Here is a 23,079-nt window from a genome sequence, read left to right on the forward strand (position 1 = left end):
TGCCACGGGACAGAATTCTGGAGACCACAGGTAAAGTGAATACGTTTTGAGAGGGATAGTAGTATACAGTGCATTCGGAAAGTATTCAGACCCCTGACTTTATCCACATTTTGTTATGTCACAGCTTTATTCTAAAATAGATTTAATATTCCCCCTCTCAATCTACACACAATAACCCATAATGACAAAGCAAAAACAGGTTTTTAGAAATTTTAGCAAATTTACCAAAAACAAAAAACTGATATCACATTTACATAAGTTTCAGACCCTTTACTCAGTACTTTGTTGAAGCACCTTTGGCAGCGATTACAGCCTCGAGTCTTAGATATGACGCTACAAGCTTGGCACACGGGTTTCTCCCGTTCTTCTCTGTAGATCCTCTCAGGCTCTGTCAAGTTGGATGGGTAGTGTCGCTGCACAGCTATTTTCAAGTCTATCCAACGATGTTTGATCGGGTTCAAGCCCGGGCTGTGGCTGGGCCACTTAAGGACATTAAAGAGGCTTGTCCCGAAGCCACTCCTGTGTTGTCTTGGCTGTGTGCTTAGGGTCGTTGTCCTGTTGGAAGGTGAATCTTCGTCCCAGTCTGAAGTTCTGAGCGCTCTGGAGCAGGTTCCATCAAGGATCTCTCTGTACTTTGCTCCATACATCTTTCCCTTGATCTTGACTAGTCTCCCAGTCCCTGCCGCTGGAGCGCTGTCAGAGTGACCATCAGGTTTTCTGTCACTTTCCTGACTAGGGCGCTTCTTCCCCGATTGCTCAGTTTGGCCAGACGGCCAACTCTAGGAAGAGTCTTGGTGGTTCCAAACGTCTTCCATTTAAGAATGATGGAGCGCACTGTGTTCTTGGGGACACAGGATGCACCTGAGCTGAGTCTCATAGCAAACTCTCTGAATACTTATGTAAATAAGGTATTTCTGTTTAAAAATGAATACATTTGCAAACATTTCTTAACCTGTTTTTGCTTATGGGGTATTGTGTGGAGATTGATTTAACGATGTGGGAAAAGTCAAAAGGTCTGAATACTTTGCGAATGCACTGTATATGAAATCTGGATTCAGCATGACAATCTAATAGGGCACATTCAGTACGGGACTTTACATTGGGGTTTGGCCTATCATTTCAAACAGATAACCATTGCAGAATTATTTGTAACCAGATTATATATTTTTTTAGAATCATATGACTGCCAAGAAAGCAAACTGGGTAGATTTAGCCACAGATCATTTCCCAAAAATTAAAAACCTCCCACTTTCGAGACTATCAAAGTCATGGTAATACCGGTAATCTAGCAGTTAACATTACGGTGCCCTAGCAGGCCACGTTTAATTTATGTCGGTTACCATTGCATTGATTGTTTGTAATTTACATGTGCTTCGGTCAAAAAGGCAGAGGCAGAGCAGAGAAAGGAGATAGACAGTGAAAGTAAGCACAAGTGTAGGCTGTTTCTTGATCTATACTAAAAAACACCTGTTTTGTTCAATTATGGTGTGGACATTGAAAAAGCAATACATGTTTGATTCTCACTTTTATTTAATTGCATATTAAAGATGTATTACATACACTTTTTTTACCCCTAACATCTCCAATGTTGTTGATATATTTATAGATTATCATTGGCGGCAAAAATCCATGGATGCTAAAGGAGTCGACACTGACTCACGTGACTGGTATAAGAGGATCTACAAATCACTGTGCCACATTTCCTAAAAATCCTGAAGCTAATTGGAAAGGATTTCTGAAGTATTGATAACACAAATTTACTGTGGCTTTGTTTACTGGTTCACTGGTTTTGTACAGTATAAGGTAATGTGTCCACTGTTCAACCATACTGTTACACGTTTTTCAGCAAAACCACAGGATATCATGTTACATAATGTGATCTGCTCACATGTACACAACTGAATGTATGACATTTTTTCTAAAAGGGGTCACTGGGTTCGAAGTGTTAAAGACATCATTTAGAGGGGGGGTTGTTTTCAACCAACTTTCAACTATTGCTGGTACAATACAGTACGTAAGCATTCGTAGATAAATATTTGCCGTATTCTCAGCTAAACATGACTTTGGCCTTATTTAGTCAAGCAAATAGACCATCGTGGCCATACAAAGGCAAACTCTTTAGTCAGCAGAGTTAATATTCAAACATTGGATTTCTCTTAGAGATTATTGACCTAGTTTGACCCATTACGAAATGAGTTATTAGTATTTGACACAGTGTTAGAAATTGTACATAATCCAAATTCAAATCCTGCAAGATAATTGGTCTGTGATAACTACTTTTTCAGGCACTACTATGGTCTGTCAAGTTAATGTGTATTTTACGTGTTTGCCCCCAGATTCAGAAATGGGAAGACCAGAGGGAGGAGTGGACTTTCCCAGGGAAATCTGAGAGGCATCTCCCAATAACTCATCTTCATGGCAATGTTTGCATGAGTTGTAGAAATCCAGGTTGTTTCTCCAAGTACTGCTCCTCTAGAATGTGAGCAGAGTATAACTCAATACCAGTCATTCCTTATCAAAAGAGAATAATTGTATTGTCTGACATCATGACACCAAGACCAACTCTGTCACTTGGTTTTTCAATTATTTAATTTATTAAAATGTACCTACATGAATTATACATGTATTTGAATAAGATTAAAAAAATAAAATATTTCAAAACAGAATGTCACACATCAAGTAATAGCCATCATCACTCAGGTGCAGTGTGTTTACCTGTAGACTGACATTTTAAAATCAAATACATAAAACAGCATTTCAAAAAACAATGCAACTCCTCTGTCATATTCAGTACAAGGATATAAAGTAAGAAATAGGCTATATTGTGGCTCAACCGTGGTAACTTGTCCATGCAACAAATACTACTGGGTATAGGAATAAAACTGCAACTGGATTATACTCAAACATTTACTCAAACATTCAAGATAAAACAAGATTTCATCAAATAGCCATCTCTTTTAAAGATCACATCTTCCCTATTTGAGGTATGGTTTCAGTGTTTGCATATTAAATATTCAGTTGTTTCTGGTTACATATTCTTAGGTGTTTTTCAACCAAAAGCCAACATGATGTTCACACAATAATGTATATATTGGTAATATATCTCCAATAAACTTTTGGTATTAATTATATTTGACAATTTTCGCAAACAAATGGGTCTCAAAAAATATTTTCACATAAAACAACTTCAATAAAGGTAACTTATTTTTCAAATAAGTTTTTCTAATAACTGTGGGTGTGTGTGTATATATACACATGTTCACCAATATATTCATTAATCCAAAATATTATAGATGAATATATTCAGTGCTGTAAAATATACATCTAAGAAGAAAGTGTACGTACTGTTTCTGTGTTAAAGGCCCAGTGCAGTCACAATTAGTTTCCCCTGTGTTTTCTATCATATTGTACAACAGTTGATGAAACTAACACTGTAAAAGTATGAAGAAATGTGATCGGTGTTATTTCCTGATAGGTCCTTCTAATCAGCAGGTCTGCATGGGTGGTATTTTTGGCTTTCCATGGTCATATCACCATGCGGTAAATTGTTTAATTGTTAATTGCTTTCAGTTTCCTCCTCCCTACTCAACCCACTCCCATACAGTCCTAGGAACATTCTTGCTTGAGAAATAATTATTTGCTAAAAAATGACTTTTTCCCATTTTTTAACATAATTCTATTACAGTAAGGTACTTAATTGTTACCTAGAAATGATTTAAAATTGATATAAAACATCTGCATTGGGCCTTTAGGCAAATGGAGTGGTCTTGCATGGCTCAACTGTATCAGACCTATTGCTTCAATGTGACCAATATTCTGCTTGATTCTACTTTATGGAAAAGACAGTCATATTCTCCACCCTTTGTATTAAAACCCCATCTGCCACCAAATGCACCTAGATAAAACAGACATGAGAAAACCTTAACAGGTTTACTGCATAGCATTCATGTGTGTTGGTGCAGATTGCAGGTGCATTACTACATTTCCATGTGTTATAATATAATAATAATATATGCCATTTAGCAGACGCTTTTATCCAAAGCGACTGTGTGCATACATTCTACGTATGGGTGGTCCCGGGGATCGAACCCACTAACCTGGCGTTACAAGCGCCATGCTCTACCAACTGAGCTACAGAAGGACCACAATATGCCACTAGGCTAGAGGCTAGGGGCTATCAAATCTATAGCCCACTAAGCTTTTCATGAATACAACTCATTAATAAATATAGGATCTAGATCCCAAGAGTGTACTTGTTGCCACTGAATTCATATTTGAGTATCTGTGCATCAGTGGCAGCAGGAGAATGCAGCACCACATCACAAGAAGCAGCGACAGATAGGAGCCGTAATAGAACTAGGCACGAAGATGGCCGACATAGCAGCCTTATATAGGTTCACCCTGACACTGTGAAAAGGACAATCAAAACAGGTGCAACAACAAAAGGTTCTATACATGTGATGTAGTACTGACATAGTATTACACAGGTACCGTACTCTTCATCTGATGTAGTACTACACAGGTATTATGTGATGTAGTAATACTACACAGGTACTATTCATCTGATGAAACGTAGGAGTCTAGAGAGAACGAGTGGCAAGAAAACCAATCCAATGAGACAATGGAAGGCTGATCCTGTGGCCAGATGGATACAAACAAAATGTGTTCTGTACAAGCTCTGTCCTCTTCTAAAGTAGACCCAACTTACACACAAGGGCTGTCACTAGGCAACACTTCCCTACAGTGTAATTACTGATGGAGGGCAATGGAAATGGTTCTCTTCAGCTGGTCAAGGCTATGTGTTAAAAGTCCCCCGGAGTGGGATTAGTGCAGATTTTCAGTAAACCGTCATCCTTTCATTTCTGTTCCCTCCATTTGACCAGGGGGACTCCATCAACGTCCGTCTGTCCGATCATCTGCCTGTCAGTCCATCTGTCAGTACCTCCTTTTCCCGAGCTTCCCAGTGTCTGTCATGCAGGTTTTAGGCCGAAGCGCTGCAAGATTAGAAAGTAAATATGGTTTTGTTTCATTAGTCTCCAAAAAATGAAGGCTGCTTCACACACAAAAATAGACAAAACATCAGAAATTCAAATGTTCTGTTTTTTGAATGTATTTCTCCCCCCCTTGTTTTCAGCAGGCAGGGGGGAAATTCACACAAACGTTTGTGCCTTTGATATGTTTAAAAGACACTGAAACATTTGGGTTGATAATAGTGTGGAAACATCAGCCCATATTGATAATGTAGCTTTTAGTTTAATTTGCTTCTCACTGATTATTCTATTATACCTGGTATGTTTAAGTGTATACAGTATATACTGAACAAAGACATTCTGGCTGAATTGCTTACCTGGATTAGCTGTTTGTTTCTTCTTGTGGTGATGGACTATCTCGTTCTCATTGGTCATCTTCACATCTTGGTCCTCCACATAATTGCTGCAAAACAACACAAGGAGGGGAAAACACACCAGTTTCATTTGAGTCTCTGCATAATCTGGCCAGGTATATGAAAGGCTGGAGCATGGGAGCTGCGGATAACTTAAAAACTAAGGACGGACTGACTGACGGCAACAAAGCTTGACGCGAGCAGGTTCAAGTCGTGTCTTACAATGAAGTTACAGAAAGGTGGAGAGACAAGAGACGTGAGTGACAAGGGACTAGGAGGAGGTCTGTTCCGAACTACTGTAGAAGGACTTGGCATCACAAGCCAAGCTGTGGGTTGGAGGTGGGGTGACTTGGGAACATGAACACAACTTTTTATAACTGACTGACAAGGCTAATGAGGGACTCAGTTACTCACTGTTTCAGATCGCGATGTCTGCTACCGCGGGGGCTGGAGTAGAGAGAGCACATCTTCGTTGAACACGAGTCACAAAGAGGTAGACTTCAGTGCCAATTACACACTGTTATAACTGGTAGGAACATCTGTCCTAGAAAATACAGAGCTTGTCCCACTATGGTAGCCACGGTCTCCTGCCATTTGAAAAAACTCACATCATGTGAATATGGTAAATGACTTTGCATTCTCATGTTGACAGCGGCTAGACAGAAGAACCAATAAGTATGTGTGCATGTTGATGGACAAGCAGCCAAACCTATCCGCACATGCGTGAATTTCGATGGACAGGGAAATAATTTGCTTATATCAGGCTGCAGCAGCCAATCCCATGCTGGGTTACCTGATGACAGTGTTCCTTTCACGGTGGGCAATGTGGGCGTTGTCGGTGAAGAGGATGGTGTGGTAGGGCACCGCCGGGTCACAGGTGGGCAGGATGCCCTGCGCCACCTGGCTCACACTGTCCAAGATGCCGTTATACACCAGGAGGTCATCTACTAGCAGCTACACAAGGAAGGCTTACTGTAGTCATTCATTTATTACCCCTTATTTAAGTCCAGAAAGTTTAACAGAGAACAGACTCTTGTTTACAGCAATGTGTATATAGATGTGTATATATAGATATGTATTGATGTGTATATAGAGTGCATTTGGAAAATATTCAGACCCCTTGACTTTTTCCACATTTTGTTTTGTTACTGCCTTATTAGAAAATTGATTAAATAGTTTTTTTTCTTCATCAATCTTCACACAATCCCCATAATGACATACCAAAAATTAGAACGTTTTGCTAATTTATAAAAAATACAAAACTGAAATATCACATTTACATAAGTATTCAGACCCTTTACTAAGTACTTTGTTGAACCACCTTTGGCATGGATTACAGCCTCGAGTCTTCTTACCACCCTACATCCCACTGCTGGCTTGCTTCTGAAGCTAGGGTTAGGGTTGGTCCCTGGATGGGAGACCAGATGCTTTTGGAAGTGGATAACTTCTTGACGCACCCATCCCGGTAACAGGATCATTTTCATCAACACCCGCTGAATTGCAGCGCGCCAAATTCAAATTAAATTACTAAACATATTTCATTTTCATGGGATTCTCTGCCTCTAACCCTATTACATGGGCTGAGTCCCTGGCTTACTGGGGATCTCTCATGCCGTCCCTGCAGGGGATGCGTCACCTGAGTGGGTTGATTCACTGTTGTGGTCTTCCTGTCTGGGTTGGCGCCCCCCCTTGGGTTGTGCCGTGGCGGAGATCTTTGTGGGCTATACTCAGCCTTGTCTCAGGATGGTAAGTTGGTAGTTGAAGATATCCCTCTAGTGGTGTGGGGGCTGTGCTTTGGCAAAGTGGGTGGGGTTATATCCTTCCTGTTTGGCCCTGTCTGGGGGTGTCCTCGGATGGGGCCACAGTGTCTCCTGACCCCTCCTGTCTCAGCCTCCAGTATTTATGCTGCAGTAGTTTGTGTCGGTGGGCTAGGGTCAGTTTGTTATATCTGGAGTACTTCTCCTGTCCTATTCGGTGTCCTGTGTGAATCTAAGTGTGCGTTCTCTAATTCTCTCCTTTCTTTCTCTCTCTCTCGGAGGACCTGAGCCCTAGGACCATGCCCAGGACTACCTGACATGATGACTCCTTGCTGTCCCCAGTCCACCTGGCCATGCTGCTGCTCCAGTTTCAACTGTTCTGCCTTACTATTATTTGACCATGCTGGTCATTTATGAACATTTGAACATCTTGGCCATGTTCTGTTATAATCTCCACCCGGCACAGCCAGAAGAGGACTGGCCACCCCACATATGCCCTCTCTAATTCTCTCTTTCTTTCCCTCTCTCTGAGGACCTGAGCCCAAGGACCGTGCCCCAGGACGACTTGACATGATGACTCCTTGCTGTCCCCAGTCCACCTGACTGTGCTGCTGCTCCAGTTTCAACTGTCCTGCCTTGTTATTATTCGACCATGCTGGTCATTTATGAACATTTGAACATCTTGGCCATGTTCTGTTATCTCCACCCGGCACAGCCAGAAGAGGACTGGCCACCCCACATAGCCTGGTTCCTCTCTAGGTTTCTTCCTAGGTTTTGGCCTTTCTAGGGAGTTTTTCCTAGCCACCGTGCTTCTACACCTGCATTGCTTGCTGTTTGGGGTTTTAGGCTGGGTTTCTGTACAGCACTTTGAGATATCAGCTGATGTACGAAGGGCTATATAAATAAATTTGATTTGATTTGAATATAGCAAAACACAGCTTAGCTTGTTGTTAATCCACCTGGCATGTCAGATTTCAATACAGTTTTTCGGCGAAAGCATAACAAGCGTTTATGTAAGAACATCTCTCTCATTAGACAAAATATTACAAACACCTAGCAGCCAAGTAGATTGGTCACGAAAGTCAGAAAAGCAATAGATTAAATCGCTTACCTTTGATGATCTTCGGATGTTTTCACTCACGAGACTCCCAGTTACACAATAAATGTTCCTTTTGTTCCATAAAGATTATTTTTATATCCAAAATACCTCCATTTGTTTGGCGCATTATGTTCAGAAATCCACAAGCTCGAGCAGTCACGACATCGCAGACAAAAATTCCAAATAGTATCCATAATGTCCACAGAAACATGTCAAACATTTTTTATAATCAATCCTCTGGTTGTTTTTAAAATATATAATCGATAATATAATCAACCGGGACTGTCGCTTTTTCAATAGGAGAGGGAGAGAAAATGGCTGCCCCACTCTGTTGCGCAAGCAAAACCAGCTATCCACTGACGCGATGATAACTTTCTCGCTCATTTTTCAAAATAAAGGCCTGAAACTATGTCTAAAGGCTGTTGACACCTTGAGGAAGCGATAGGAAAAGGAATCTGGTTGATATCCCTTTAAATGGAGCGAAGGCAGGCTATGGAACATTGAGCTTTCAAAATAGAAACCACTTCCTGGTTTGATTTTCCTCAGGTTTTTGCCTGCAATTTCAGTTCTTTTATACTCACAGACAATATTTTGACAGTTTTGGAAACTTTAGAGTGTTTTCTCAATTATATGCATATTCTAGTTTCTGGGCCTGAGAAATAGGCAGTTTCAAATGGGTACGTTTTTTTGTTGTTGCCAAAAATGAAAATCCTGCCCCCTACACTCAAGAAGTTAAACCTGGTGTCCTGGCTAAATTCCCACTCTGGTCACCTAATCATCCCCAGCTTACAATTGGCTCATTTCTCTCCCCTGTAACTATTCCCCAGGTTGTTGCTGTAAATGAGAACGTGTTCTCAGTCATCTTATCTGGTGAAATAAGGGTATTTTTTTGTGCTTGGTTGGTACACCTGCATTTGGGGAGTTTCTCCCGTTCTACTCTGCAGATCCTCTCAAGCTCTGTCAGGTTGAATGAGCGTCACTGTACAGCTATTTTCAGGTCTCTCCAGAGATGTTAGATCGGGTTAAAGTCTGGGCTCTGGCTGAGCCACAAGGACATTCAGAGACATGTCCCGAAGCCACTTCTGCGTTGCCGTGGCTGTGTGCTTATGGTCAATTTCTTGTTGGAAGGTGAACATTCACCCCAGTCAGGTCCTAAACACTCTGGAGCAGGTTTTCATCAAGGATCTCTCTGTACTTTGCAACGTTCATCTTTCCCTCGATGCTGACTAGTCTCCCAGTCCCTGCCGTTGAAAAACATCCCCACAGCATGATGCTGCCACCACCACCCTTCACCGTAGGGTTTGTGCCAAGTTTCCTCCAGACGTGACGCTTGGCATTCAGGCCAAAGAGTTCAACTTGGTTTCATCAGACCAGAGAATCTTGTTTCTCATGGTCTTAGTCTTTAGGTGCCTTTTGGCAAACTCCAAGTGGGATTTCATGTGCCTTTAGCTGACGAGTGGCTTCCGTCTGGCCACTACCATAAAGGCCTGATTGGTGGAGTGCTGCAGAGATGGTTGTACTTCTGAAAATTTCTCCCATCTCCACAGAGGAACTCTGGAGCTCTGTCAGAGTGACTATCGGGTTCTTGGTCATCTCCCTGACCAAGGTCCTTCTCCCCCGATTGCTGAGTTTGTAGTTTGGAAATATTTTGGTACCTTTCCCCAGATCTGTGCCTAGAAACAATCCTGTCTTGGAGCTCTACAGACAATTCCTTCGACCTCATGGCTTGGTTCGACCTCACCGGTGTGTGCCTTTCTAAATCATGTCCAATTAATTGAATTTATAACAGGTGGACTCCAATCAAGTTGTAGAAGCATCTCAAGGATGAATAATGGAAAAAGGATTCATATGAGCTTAATTTCAAGTCTCATAGAAAAGGGTCTGAATTGTGTATTATTGTGTAAATAAGGTATTTCTGTTAATTTTTTTTGATACATTTGTAAACATTTGTAAACATTATGGGGTTGTGTGTGTAGATTGATGAGGACTTAAAACATACAAAATAAATTTCAGAATAAGGCTGTAACGTAACAAAATGTGGAAAGTCAAGGGATCTGAATACTTTCCGAATGCACTGTAGATATGTATAGATGTGTATATACACATCTAAATACACACATATATAATGTCATTGTTCTTTATTGATGTTTGACAGGTCGTCATTGTAAATAAGATTTTTTTTCTTAATTGACTTACCTGTGTAAATAAAGGTGAAATAAAACGCTAGGGAAGAATTCCTAATAATAGTACTTTATTAGACCATTATAGTCTGAAATGATCCGTATTCTGCTTTGCTCCCAGGTCCTAAGACCTGGGTCTCTCTGATGAATATGGTCTGTGTTACTGTGCTGAGGAGAGAGAAAAGAAGACTGACTTACCCCAAACTCCTTTACCCCCCTCTGTGGTGTCTTGGAGTAGTTCCACAGTTTGATCATGGACACGGTCACTGGTTGGTCAAATATGAGATACACGCGATTCACCAGTCCAGGGAGTACCGGTGCTAGCCACATGTGTATGCCATCATGAGAGTTGTTCACTCCATCTACCAGCTTATCTGGAGTCCTCACGTCACCCTTCACACTGTCCAGGACATTCACACTGTCTGGGAACGCAGCGATATCTAGAAGCATTGTTTAAAGAATGGACTCAGCCAAACTGTCTTGACTACTGTGTCATTACTCCTGCCATTCCCATTTCCTCTACTGGAAGCCACCATTTTACTATTTCAGGGTACATTTATAGTTTGGGAGTTCACCAAACTTGGTCCAGGGATGGTACATGAGATTCCCACTATATGAACAAGCTACAAAATTGACTATAATCGAAATTCCATAAACAAAAAAACAAAAACTAGTGTGGTTATTAAGGTTAGGGTTAGGTTTAAAAACAGATTAGAAGAAGAGATTGTAGAACTAGGCGGTGCTTCCCACTTTGCAACTTGGCCAGATATTGACAACCGGTACAGGGAGAGCAGGCTTTCGTTCCACACCAGCATTAAACACACCTGATTCAACTAATCATCACAACCTTGATTGACTGAATAAGGTGTTTTAATGCTTGGCTAAAACTAAAGCCGGTACACCCTGTGGATTTCTAGGACCAGGGTTTATGACCAGTCTTAGGCCAGACTTGAAGTCTCACGCTAGCTAGCTCAGCCAGTCAGGTCAAGTGAGACACTGGGTGTAAGTGTAGATTGCAGCAGTTCTCAGTGTGTTTATGTGTTTGTGGTGTCAACATTGTAGGTAGGATACTGTTGTCACTGAGGGGTATCTTCTTGTCGTTTTGGTCATAGATCTCCAGGCCATTCATGCCAATGTAGTAGGGGTCACCCCAGGTGGTCAGCAGCTGCAGCTGGAAGATGACTGGTGGGTCAAGGGTTAAGGAAGAGACGTGTACACACTTAGGACTTTTACATTTACATTTAAGTCATTTTTTTACAGTCTTCAAGACATTTAGTGATCACAGTATCTCAAGCAGGCAAAACTGAACATTGAATATGTACAGTATGTCTTTTATGATAGAATTGACAATATACAGTATATATTTTACCTATCTACTAAAAGGTGAAATATTTAGTTTGTATATTTGATGCACTGGTCGCAGAAGTTCTGTATGTCTATGTAAGGTGACATGTTACGTCAGTAAAAGCAGCGGGCCAAATCTGTGATTTCTCAAGATTTGTAAAAATGTGTATAACATTTTTGTTGTTGGGACATAAAAGACTATTCAATCACCAGTAAATCAGCTGAAATTGATTTTCATTTAGAAAATATTCTAAATTAAAGTATTCTCATGCATAAATAGAGAGAAATATGTGATCTTAGCCCAATATAATCAGGGTTTGATATGTTTTTATCAAATACTATATCTGTTTAGGCTTCTTGTGTACAAATTATTTATAATTATGTTCTGGACCTCCGCTTAAGAAAAAATCGTCCCATGGCTGAATGTAGTTGGGGACAATATTCTGTGGAACTATGCCTTGTGTGCAGCAGGAGGAAGGATACATCCACAAGGCATGATGGGGGCCTCGTAGTCCATGCTGGCTTGCTCCTGTCTTCTGGAGCCAGCCCTGAAAACCATCGAAGACACAAACCTTAAAATGACATCTCATATTGTATTGCATTACAGTAGTAACGCGTATGAATGACTCATTTGATACATGACTAGGCGTTTGGCACAGTGGGGATAATAGCCAGAATGCTATTTTATGAGAGGCTAAAACAATTAGCCTGGTCTCAGATCTGTTTGTCCCGTCTTGCCAACTCGTATGATCATTAGTAAGACATCCCAAACCGATATGGGACCAGACTAGCCTACAAGTAAGTAGTCACTTGAGTGTGTAGGCCGATTCCTCTCCTGTACTCTTGCTGTTGACCAGGCCAGTGGTGGGGGTCTGGAGAAAGTCGATGAAGAGGATCTCCTGAGCAAAGTCAAAGTGACAGTTCCCTGGTCCCTTCCTGATGAGGATGCCCTCTGCAGGAGAGATGAGCGTATCGTCCAGAGACACATGGATCACCTTCACCTGGAGCACACATGGGTTAATAGGGTTAATAAGAAATGGTTATCTTAACAAATGTGTTTTCGTAAGGAATAGGGATTCACTCCGTAACAATTTTTTTTCTATCAGTCAATATTGAAATATCTTTAAGGATCTATGGCAGAGTGTGAATGTATAGTAATTGCATATATTGTAAATGCACACTTACGGAGCATCGTATATATTTGTACAACTACAATGCACTGCACCTTTAATGACAAGACTCACAAATGCAAAAGCAACCTACAGGGCCCAGATATTTCATTTTGAATTGACACTTCCACCAGGCTACTAAAGCCAGTTCTCCATCCCAGTGACTCTCTCTCTCACCCCCCTGTAGGAGTCCTCTGGGGTCTTGTTGTAGTTCCAGATGCGGAGGCCAGCCACCGTCTGGGCCTTGTCAAAGTTCACTGTTAGGCTGTGGTGCTGGCCACAGGAGAATGGAATCAGCCACATGTGCTGTTCCTCAGTGGTGATGTTGTGGCCATCAATGAGTCTGTACAGAGGAGAGAGAGACAGCTCACTGATTCAGGAATATGTTGGAAATTAAAACTTACAGTTATGAATATAACTACTGTTCCCTGAAGGAGGGAATAAGGTAGAAAAATATTACGGGGAGAGTCAACACCATTCACATTCACCGTAAGAACTGAAATCACGCCCAACGGGTCAATGGATGCAGAGCCAGCCCTCGGAGACCCCGCCTTCCTTGCTATAATACCGGGGCTTGCATTCATTTTCTCAATTCAGTACCGCTCTTCAGCAAGCCCAAAACCCCTGACGATGCAGGGGAAAAATATTTTACACCTCGTTCCTTCCTTCAGGGAACATAACTGTATGTTCCCATTTAGTCGGTCACTCACTATAACATACCATGGTGACATACAATCACGCCCTAAGCCAGCTTAGAGGGTACCAAAATAGCAGGCACACGGCAATCCAAGCACACAGGTTTAACCGGCTCCAAAAAGGGGTTACAGAAGCCACCTTTCCCCTAATACATATCTGAGAAGCCTGAATTGTCAGAGCCTCATGAGGCCTGAACTGTCAGAGGCCTATATAGGGACCCATTACCTTCTTTAACTTGGTTATGCTCACTGACACGCTGCCACTGCAGCCCAAGTCCATAGACTTACACATCACCACCTATATTCAAACAAAATAGGCCTTTTTATAGGCAAATGGGCAGCATTATGCTCATGCCAGTCCTCTAGAACGCAAATGTAGTCTTCCTAGTTGAACTGCAACAATGAGAAATCCCAGGAGTCGACTAAAGTGGAAATTCCAACCGGATACTTCAGGTGTATACTTCCGGTGAAACATTTGGCTCCTTTGGTCCAGTGGTGTAAAATACTACTTCAGTAGGTTTTTTGGGGGGTATCTGTACTTTACTATTTACATTTTTGACAACTTTTACTTCACTACATTCCTAAAGAAAATTATGTACTTTTTACTCCATTCATTTTCCCTGCCACCCAAAACTACTCATTACATTTAGAATGCTTAGGAGGACAGGAAAATGGTCTAATTAACACACTTATGAAAAAACATCCCTGGTCATCCCTACTGCCTCTGATCTGTCGGACTCACTAAACACATGCTTCATTTGTAAATTATGTCTGAGTGTTGGAGCGTGCCCGTGGCGATCCATCAATAAAAAAGAAAAGGGTGCTGTCTGGTTTTGATACTTAATAACATCTGGCACAGAATATGGACTACTGCCAGAAAATAACATTTGTTTTTTCAAGTTGGTCCAAGTGTGACTTGCTCAGAGATTGAGCTCCTCTGTCCAACTTTCATTACTCAAACTCTCCTGTTGGATTTATCTACAGCTATGCACATGCGCAAATGGGATTTATTTACAAAAGATAGGAGTCAAACAAGTTAAAACGAAAATGATCTGTCGATTTGAAAAACGGCAAATTAGCTTTTATCTTGCGACATATGTAAATTCCTTTATTACAATAATTATTATTTTGATGGAAAACTGAATTTAGCTTCTTACGTCGCTACAAGTTACGTTGACATCCCTTCTTAAATCACTTGATAACGTTATGAAGTACGACATGCTCCTTTATTGTCTTAGTCTGCTCATACTGTCTCATGATCCAATTCCTGATTGCTACCCAGTCACCATGGGCAATATCCAGTCTCTCTCACCCAGCTATCAGGGTGGTCGGAGATGGGCCGGGCAGTGTGGGCCATGACACGGCTATTCAGAACAGCAGGAACGCCAAAGGCAAGAACCTGAAGCGCTGCTCAATCATCAACATGAAGCGGAAGAAGGGTTCCAAGAAGGTGCAGCCCAACGGGAACAACGAGAACAGCGTGACCCACCTCAACAACAAAAACTTGGAGAAGTCTCAGTCCTGCACCAACCTGTCCACTCTCACCCAGGACCAGAGTACCCCACCAAGAGCTCAGAAAATGTCCTCCCCAACTCCAACGTGGCCACCGACATGCCCAAGAGGGTGATAGTCCAGGCCTCAACTGGTGAACTGCTGCACTGGGTGAGTTCCTGTGTCGGCACTGCTACCGACTCCAGAATCTGTCCCTCAACGACCCAGGGCTGTGGCTGCAGAGTGTAGACCGCTTCCTGCTCAACCACGGCTGGGGCAACCAGAGCATCCTCACCCCAGCCAATGTGGTGTTTGTCTACATGCTGTGCCGCAAGGTGGTCTCCTCTGAGGCAGCCACCGAGCACCAGCTCCAGGCCATGGTGATCACCTGCCTCTACCTGACCTGCTCCTACATGGGCAACGAGAATTCCTACCCACTGAGACCCTTCCTGGTGGAGAGCTCCAGGGACATCTTCTGGGAGAGCTGCCTGTCTATCATCAACCTGATGCGTGGCAACATGCTCCAGATGAGCACGGAGCAGCACTATTTCTTCCAGCTGTTTGCCAACCAAAAAAACGAAAGACAGGAGGAGAGGAGCCGCTTGCTCATCGGTCTGGACCGGTGAGGGGCCTGGGGAGAGGGTCCAGAGGAGGGCAGGGGCCTCCTCCAGTCTGGCATTTCAAAATGGATGGAGGAAACTTTAGTTCAGAGACTAGGAAAGGGGAGAGGGGAGGTTTTGATGGGAAATGATGATGCACATATCTTGTGTGTTAAAATGAGGGTACAATTGGCTTAGATGAACCCCAAAAGTAAAAATTGAACAAATCAAAACGAATAATGAAAAATATATATAAAAAAGGAACACAAATCTACAGCTATAATTGAATGTGGAGAAGACCAAGGCTGCAGCCCACCAGCCACACGACTGTTTCTCTGACTTTCCATAGGAGGGTGATTGAGCACCCTTGTGTGAATGCGCTAGTGCTCACATCAGCCTACCAACCTACTATTCTGACAGTCAGATGTGCACTGCCTATCACGGGTGGGTAGATGAGCACTGCTATACAGTTCATTTGGAAAAGTATTCAGACCCCTTGACTTTATCTACATTTTGTTACGTTACAGCAGTGGTTCTTAACCTTGGAGGTACTGAACCCCACCAGTTTCATATGCGCATTCACCGAACCCTTCTTAATTGGAAAAATAAAACATGTTTTCAAATTCAAAACATAGTTTACTGGTGCACAAAATGAACCGTGCATCAACGTCACTGTGTTCAAAGAACAAAATCATCAAAACATGATTTTCACACAAAAACAAAATAATGAATATTTGCTGCAAATCAATGTAACTTCTGCTGTTGCCTTTCAGAGACCAGTACAGAAATGCGCGGCTTCACCTTGGCAAATGCCAATCTCATGTCATTTTCGCAACAAAGTATGTTCCTTTTCTTCATTTTTAAGTCCAGCATCCTCGAAAAGGATTGCTCGCAAAGATATGTTGTAACAAACGGTGTGAAAATCTCCAGAGCTTGCTTAGCAATAACAGGGTACGTTACCATTTGTTGACACCAAAACGTTGAAAGCATTGTTGTTCTGAAGAGTTGCTGTTGAAAATTATTATATTATTATATTATATTAACATGGCTCTGCTGAATTTCAATGATTTCATCGAGGTATTCATCATTGACATCTGTTGTCTCAACACTAAATGTGAACGGCTGTCTCACCCATGCTGGATATGACTCTCTTGTAGGGAAGTAACGTCGAGAGACTTTGCAAGCTCATCTAAGTGCCTGGCAATTGCTTGCTTCAGTTCCGAAGGTACAGAAATGTCTCCAATTCCAGATACATCTTCGATCTTACTTACACAGTCGCCCAGCAGGGGAAAGTTTGCCAAGTTATTGTTCTCTGTTCGTCGTTTCCATAACGGTAGCTTTTTTTTACAAAAGCCTTCAGGTTTTCCTCCGCTTCGATGATGTTGACTCCACCGCCCTGCATCTTTTGATTGAGATGATTGAGAGCTGCGAAGATATCAGCCATGTATGCTAAAATGAGAATGAACTCAGAATTTTTGAAGCAATCTTCATGACAATGTTGGTGCTCTTGCAAAAACAGGGCTAATTCCACACGCACGGAAAAATCACGACTCAGCACCTGCCCCTGGGATAACCACCAAACGTTAGAATGGTACAGAAGTACCTCGAATTCAGAGCCCATTTCTTTACACAGCGCACTGAAAATGCGGTGCCTTAGAGCACTAGTTCGCACATAGTTCACGCATCCCACTACAATTTTTAATACTTCTGCCAGTTTTGGAGGCAAGGTTTTTGTTGCCAACGCATGCCTGTGCAGAATACAATGCGTAACAATGATGTGTGGTGCATCGCCATTGACTAGTGCACCAAAACCAGACTTTCTTCCCAGCATGACTGGAGCTCCGTCCGAACAAACTGCAGAAACCATATCCCACGAGAGATTGTTGTCTTTGAAGAAGTCATCCACAAGTTTCTTCACATCAGCTACCTTAGTTGTTGTTGTAAGAGGCTTACAAAATAAAAAATCTTCCTTTATCACGTCGTCTTTCACATAGCGCACGAATACAGTAAACTGGCTTAGATTGGAAACGTCTGTGGTCTCATCGAGTTGAAGGCTGAATTTTGCCGAGCTTGAAATCAGATCTGCAACTACTTGAGCCAAGATGTCTTTGCTCATGTCCTCTATTCTGTCGCTGATTTTGTCATTCGAAAGAGGAATTTGGGATAACTTAACTTCAGCCTCTTTTCCCAGCATGATATTCGCCATCTTCAACACAGCTGGTTTTACGAGTGTTTCACCAATGGTGTGTGGTTTGCCCTGTTTTGCGATCAGGTAAGCAACTTTGTGCGATGCTGTGAGGATCGGTTTGTTGATGGGTACAAAGCCGAGAACAGGCAGAGTAGCCTTTTCATCTAATCTGTCTCTTCACCTTGAATTCAGCGAGCGTTGTGTTCTTGTATTTTCCATCTCCACGCAGCTTAAGGAAGTGTTCTCTTAGTTTTGCCGGTGCTAGACTAGAATTGCTCAACTTAGCATTGCAAATCATGCAGTTAGGACGCTGACTCCCATCACGTTCCGTTATACATGTGAATCCATATTGTACATATTCGTCCGACCACTTTCTTTTTTTGCTCGACATAGTAAGTATGAAGGGATTCAAATATTAAGAAAGAAATCACAAGACGTACCATCACGACAGTCACAAGTCGACTACTGAGCGCACCAAATTCCCTGCAGCACAGATAGGCCAAGCGATGTAGCGTGATAACCTGCAGCCTATGATGGCCAAGCGGGGTTGTCATCACGAATCATATGAGTCGGATGTGTGTCTTTACCTCCGCCGAACCCCTGAGACTGACTCACCGAACCCCTGGGGTTCGATCGAACCCAGGTTAAGAACCACTGCGTTACAGCCTTATTCTAAAAATTGATTCATTCATTTCCCTCCCTCAATCTACACACATTAGCCCATAATGACAAAAACATTTAAAAAAAAAAACATTTTTGCAAATGTATAAAATAAAGAAAAGGAAATTTCACATTTACATAAGTATTCAGATCCTTTACTCTGTATTTTCTTGAAGCACCTTTGGCTGCAATTACAGCCTCAAATCTTCTTGGGTATGACGCTACAAGCTTGGCACACCTGTATTTGGGGAGTTTCTACCATTCTTCTCTGCAGATCCTCTCAAGCTCTGTCAGATTGGATGGGGAGTGTTGCTGCACAGCTATTTTCAGGTCTCTCCTGAGATGTTCGATTGGATTCAAGTCAGGGCTCGGGCTGGGCCACTCAAGGACATTCAGAGACTTGTCCCGACGCCAGTCCTGCTTGGTCTTGGCTGTGTGCTTGGGGTCCATTGTCCTGTTGGAAGGTGAACCATCGCCCCAGTCTGAGGTCCTGAGCACTCTGGAGCAGGTTTTCATCAAGGATCTTCGCTCTGTTCATCTTTCCCTCGATCCTGACTAGTCCTCCAGTCCCTGCCGCTGAAAAACATCCCCACAGCATGATGCTGCCATAACCATGCTTCACCATAGGGATGATGCCAGGTTTTCTCCAGACATGATGCTTGGCATTCAGGCCAAAGAGTTCAATCTTGGTTTCATCAGACCAGAGAATCTTGCTTCTCATAGTTTGAGAGTCTTTGGGCTGTCATGTGTCTTTTACTGAGGAGTAGCTTTCGTCTGGCCACTCTTCCGTAAAGGCCTGATTGGTGGAGTGCTGCAAAGATAGTTGTCCTTCAACACTGCAGAAATGTTTTGGTACCCTTCCCCAGATCTGTGCCTCGACAGAATCCTGTCTCTGAGCTCTACGGACAATTCCTTCGACCTCATGGCTTGGTTTTTACTCTGACAACTGTGGGACCTTATTTAGACAAGTGTGTGTCTTTCCAAATCATTTTTTTTAGAATAAGGCTGTAATGTAACAATAATGTGTAAAAAAAAAAGTCAAAAGGGTCTGAATACTTTCCGAATGCACTGTATATCGAATTTTTTATTTTTTTATTTCACCTTTATTTAACCAGGTAGGCTAGTTGAGAACAAGTTCTCATTTGCAACTGCGACCTGGCCAAGATAAAAGCATAGCAGTGTGAACAGACAACACAGAGTTACACATGGAATAAACAATTAACAAGTCAATAACACAGTAGAAAAAAAAAATGGGCAGTCTATATACAATGTGTGCAAAAGGCATGAGGAGGTAGGCGAATAATACAGTTTTGCAGATTAACACTGGAGTGATAAATGATCAGGTCATGTACAGGTAGAGATATTGGTGTGCAAAAGAGCAGAAAAATAAATAAATAAAAACAGTATAAAAAAGTATGGGAATGAGGTAGGTGAAAATGGGTGGGCTATTTTCCTATAGACTATGTACAGCTGCAGCGATCGGTTAGCTGCTCGGATAGCTGATGTTTGAAGTTGGTGAGGGAGATAAAAGTCTCCAACTTCAGCGATTTTTGCAATTCGTTCCAGTCACAGGCAGCAGAGTACTGGAACGAAAGGCGGCCAAATGATGTGTTGGCTTTAGGGATGATCAGTGAGATACACCTGCTAGAGCGCGTGCTACGGATGGGTGTTGCCATCGTGACCAGTGAACTGAGATAAGGCGGAGCTTTACCTAGCATGGACTTGTAGATGACCTGGAGCCAGTGGGTCTGGCGACGAATATGTAGTGAGGGCCAGCCGACTAGAGCATACAAGTCGCAGTGGTGGGTGGTATAAGGTGCTTTAGTGACAAAACGGATGGCACTGTGATAGACTGCATCCAGTTTGCTGAGTAGAGTGTTGGAAGCCATTTTGTAGATGACATCGCCGAAGTCGAGGATCGGTAGGATAGTCAGTTTAACTAGGGTAAGCTTGGCAGCGTGAGTGAAGGAGGCTTTGTTGCGGAATAGAAAGCCGACTCTTGATTTGATTTTCGATTGGAGATGTTTGATGTGGGTCTGGAAGGAGAGTTTGCAGTCTAGCCAGACACCTAGGTACTTATAGATGTCCACATATTCAAGGTCGGAACCATCCAGGGTGGTGATGCTAGTCGGGCATGCGGGTGCAGGCAGCGATCGGTTGAAAAGCATGCATTTGGTTTTACTCGCATTTAAGAGCAGTTGGAGGCCACGGAAGGAGTGCTGTATGGCATTGAAGCTCGTTTGGAGGTTAGATAGCACAGTGTCCAATGACGGGCCGAAAGTATATAGAATGATGTCGTCTGCGTAGAGGTGGATCAGGGAATCGCCCGCAGCAAGAGCAACATCATTGATATACACAGAGAAAAGAGTCGGCCCGAGAATTGAACCCTGTGGCACCCCACAGAGACTGCCAGAGGACCGGACAGCATGCCCTCCGATTTGACACACTGAACTCTGTCTGCAAAGTAATTGGTGAACCAGGCAAGGCAGTCATCCGAAAAACCGAGGCTGTAGAGTCTGCCGATAAGAATATGGTGATTGACAGAGTCGAAAGCCTTGGCGAGGTCGATGAAGACGGCTGCACAGTACTGTCTTTTATCGATGGCGGTTATGATATCGTTTAGTACCTTGAGTGTGGCTGAGGTGCACCCGTGACCGGCTCGGAAACCAGATTGCACAGCGGAGAAGGTACGGTGGGATTCGAGATGGTCAGTGACCTGTTTGTTGACTTGGCTTTCGAAGACCTTAGATAGGCAGGGCAGGATGGATATAGGTCTGTAACAGTTTGGGTCCAGGGTGTCTCCCCCTTTGAAGAGAGGGATGACTGCGGCAGCTTTCCAATCCTTGGGGATCTCAAACGATATGAAAGAGAGGTTGAACAGGCTGGTAATAGGGGTTGCGACAATGGCGGCAGATAGTTTCAGAAATAGCGGGTCCAGATTGTCAAGCCCAGCTGATTTGTACGGGTCCAGGTTTTGCAGCTCTTTCAGAACATCTGCTATCTGGATTTGAATGAAAGCCACAATAAAACACTGACATGATAGACACTTATGAGATAGAGTCAGTTGAATGAAATCCCTTACAATACTGTTGTTGGCTGTGTTGATGAAGTTGTTGACAAGTTAACTGGATAACGACTTAAAATAAAGGTAACTGCCAAAATAAAGGAAAAATCAACATAAAGTGTCTTTGTAGGGCATTGGGCCACCACGAATCAAAACCGCTTCAATGTACCTTGGCATAGTTTCGACAAGTGTCTGGAAGTCAATTGTGGACTTTATGTTGGACCCCAGGAAGAGTAACTGCTGCATGTGCAGTAGCTAATGGGGATCTAATAAACAAAACAATTGGAGGGATGCGACACCATTTTTCCAAGAGAAATTCCATTATTTGGTGTTTTGTTGATGGAAAACGCTGTCTCAGGCGCCGCTCCAGAATCTCTCAGAAGTGTTCGATTGGGTTAAGATCTGGTGACTGTCATTCAGTGACCACTCATGCCCTGTGGATGGGTGCATTGTCATCCTAGCCATGGTAGCCAAAATAATGGCCTGCCCAGCATTTGTATACATGACCCTAATTATGATGGGGTGTTAATTGCTTAATTAACTCATGAACCACACATGTGGAAGCCCCTGCTTTTAATACACGTTATCCCTTATCTACTCAAGTGTTTCCATTATTTCCTCACTTATGCAGCTAGATCCATCTACATTGTCAGCAGTGTGAGGTCAGAGACACGCACGCACACACACAGACACACACACACACAGTACTGACTTATCGAGGGTGCATGCTTCCTGGCTGTACTCAGGCAGGTCGTTGAGGTCCCGTGGCGAGGCATCCACCATGGTCAGGTCCAGAGGCAGGCTGTCCCCCTCCTTCCCCACCACCTCTAACCCTGTCAGTCCCAGGTAGTGGGAGTCCCCCCACGTCATGCTCAACTCTATCCTAAGGCCTGAAGATCGGGAGGGGGGAGAGAAGGAGAGAGAGATCTTAGAGAGTCCGTGTGAAACAAGCTGAGCTAGTGACATTTTACAGAGAGCAAAATACAGTCCTGTGTTTAAAATGAGGAATTCATGAATTGATCATGAATAACACTAACTTAGAAGAGAGTACTCACACTTTCCGTTGTACATTCCTGGGATCTGCTCCAGGGTCTCCTCAGACTGACCATCAGTCGGGTTAAGATGGAGTTTTAACTGAAAGATGGCAGTGAATAGAAACCAGCAATGTTAGCGCTAGGCTGGAAAAAAACCTGCAAGTCTTGTATCAATCGGGCAAGTAGCCTAGTGGTTAGAGCATTGGACTAGTAACCAAAAGGTTGTAAGATTGAATCCCTGAGCTGACAAGGTAAAAATCTGTCATTTTGCCGCTGAACAAGGCAGTTAACCCACAGTTCCTAGGCTGTCATTGAAAATAATAAATTTGTTCTTAACTGACTTGCCTGGTTAAATAAAGGTTAAAACCATTTATTTTTTATTTTTATGTATCCAGGCTTTCCATGTTTTCCCTGTA

The 23,079-nt window shown here is 42.8% G+C and overlaps 1 protein-coding gene and 1 pseudogene across 9 annotated transcripts in view; one reads left to right on the forward strand and one right to left on the reverse strand.

Annotated features, from left to right (window-relative positions):
* Positions 1-2,571: 2,571 nt before the first annotated feature.
* The window catches only part of LOC124039901 (katanin-interacting protein-like), a 47,045-nt gene continuing 26,537 nt past the window's right edge, over positions 2,572-23,079 (reverse strand). For 5 of the 9 annotated variants that reach the window (XM_046356436.1, XM_046356432.1, XM_046356435.1 and 2 more), the window contains 11 exons: positions 22,685-22,763; positions 22,342-22,519; positions 13,110-13,275; positions 12,574-12,764; positions 12,247-12,311; positions 11,491-11,601; positions 10,618-10,859; positions 6,177-6,337; positions 5,798-5,830; positions 5,348-5,433; positions 2,572-4,994 (listed from right to left, as the gene is read on the reverse strand). In XM_046356436.1, the coding sequence (XP_046212392.1) occupies positions 4,936-4,994; positions 5,348-5,433; positions 5,798-5,830; positions 6,177-6,337; positions 10,618-10,859; positions 11,491-11,601; positions 12,247-12,311; positions 12,574-12,764; positions 13,110-13,275; positions 22,342-22,519; positions 22,685-22,763 (1,371 nt within the window). In that variant the 3' untranslated portion in view covers positions 2,572-4,935. Of the gene's footprint in view, positions 4,995-5,347; positions 5,971-6,176; positions 6,338-10,617; positions 10,860-11,490; positions 11,602-12,246; positions 12,312-12,573; positions 12,765-13,109; positions 13,276-22,341; positions 22,520-22,684; positions 22,764-23,079 lie in introns of those variants that run through there. The other 4 variants (XR_006839640.1, XM_046356437.1, XR_006839641.1 and 1 more) reach the window with 4 other exon arrangements.
* LOC124039902 lies at positions 14,915-15,744 on the forward strand (annotated as a pseudogene).

The sequence above is a fragment of the Oncorhynchus gorbuscha genome, linkage group LG07 (genome assembly GCF_021184085.1).
Source record: "Oncorhynchus gorbuscha isolate QuinsamMale2020 ecotype Even-year linkage group LG07, OgorEven_v1.0, whole genome shotgun sequence".
NCBI classification, from domain to species: Eukaryota; Metazoa; Chordata; class Actinopteri; order Salmoniformes; family Salmonidae; genus Oncorhynchus; species Oncorhynchus gorbuscha.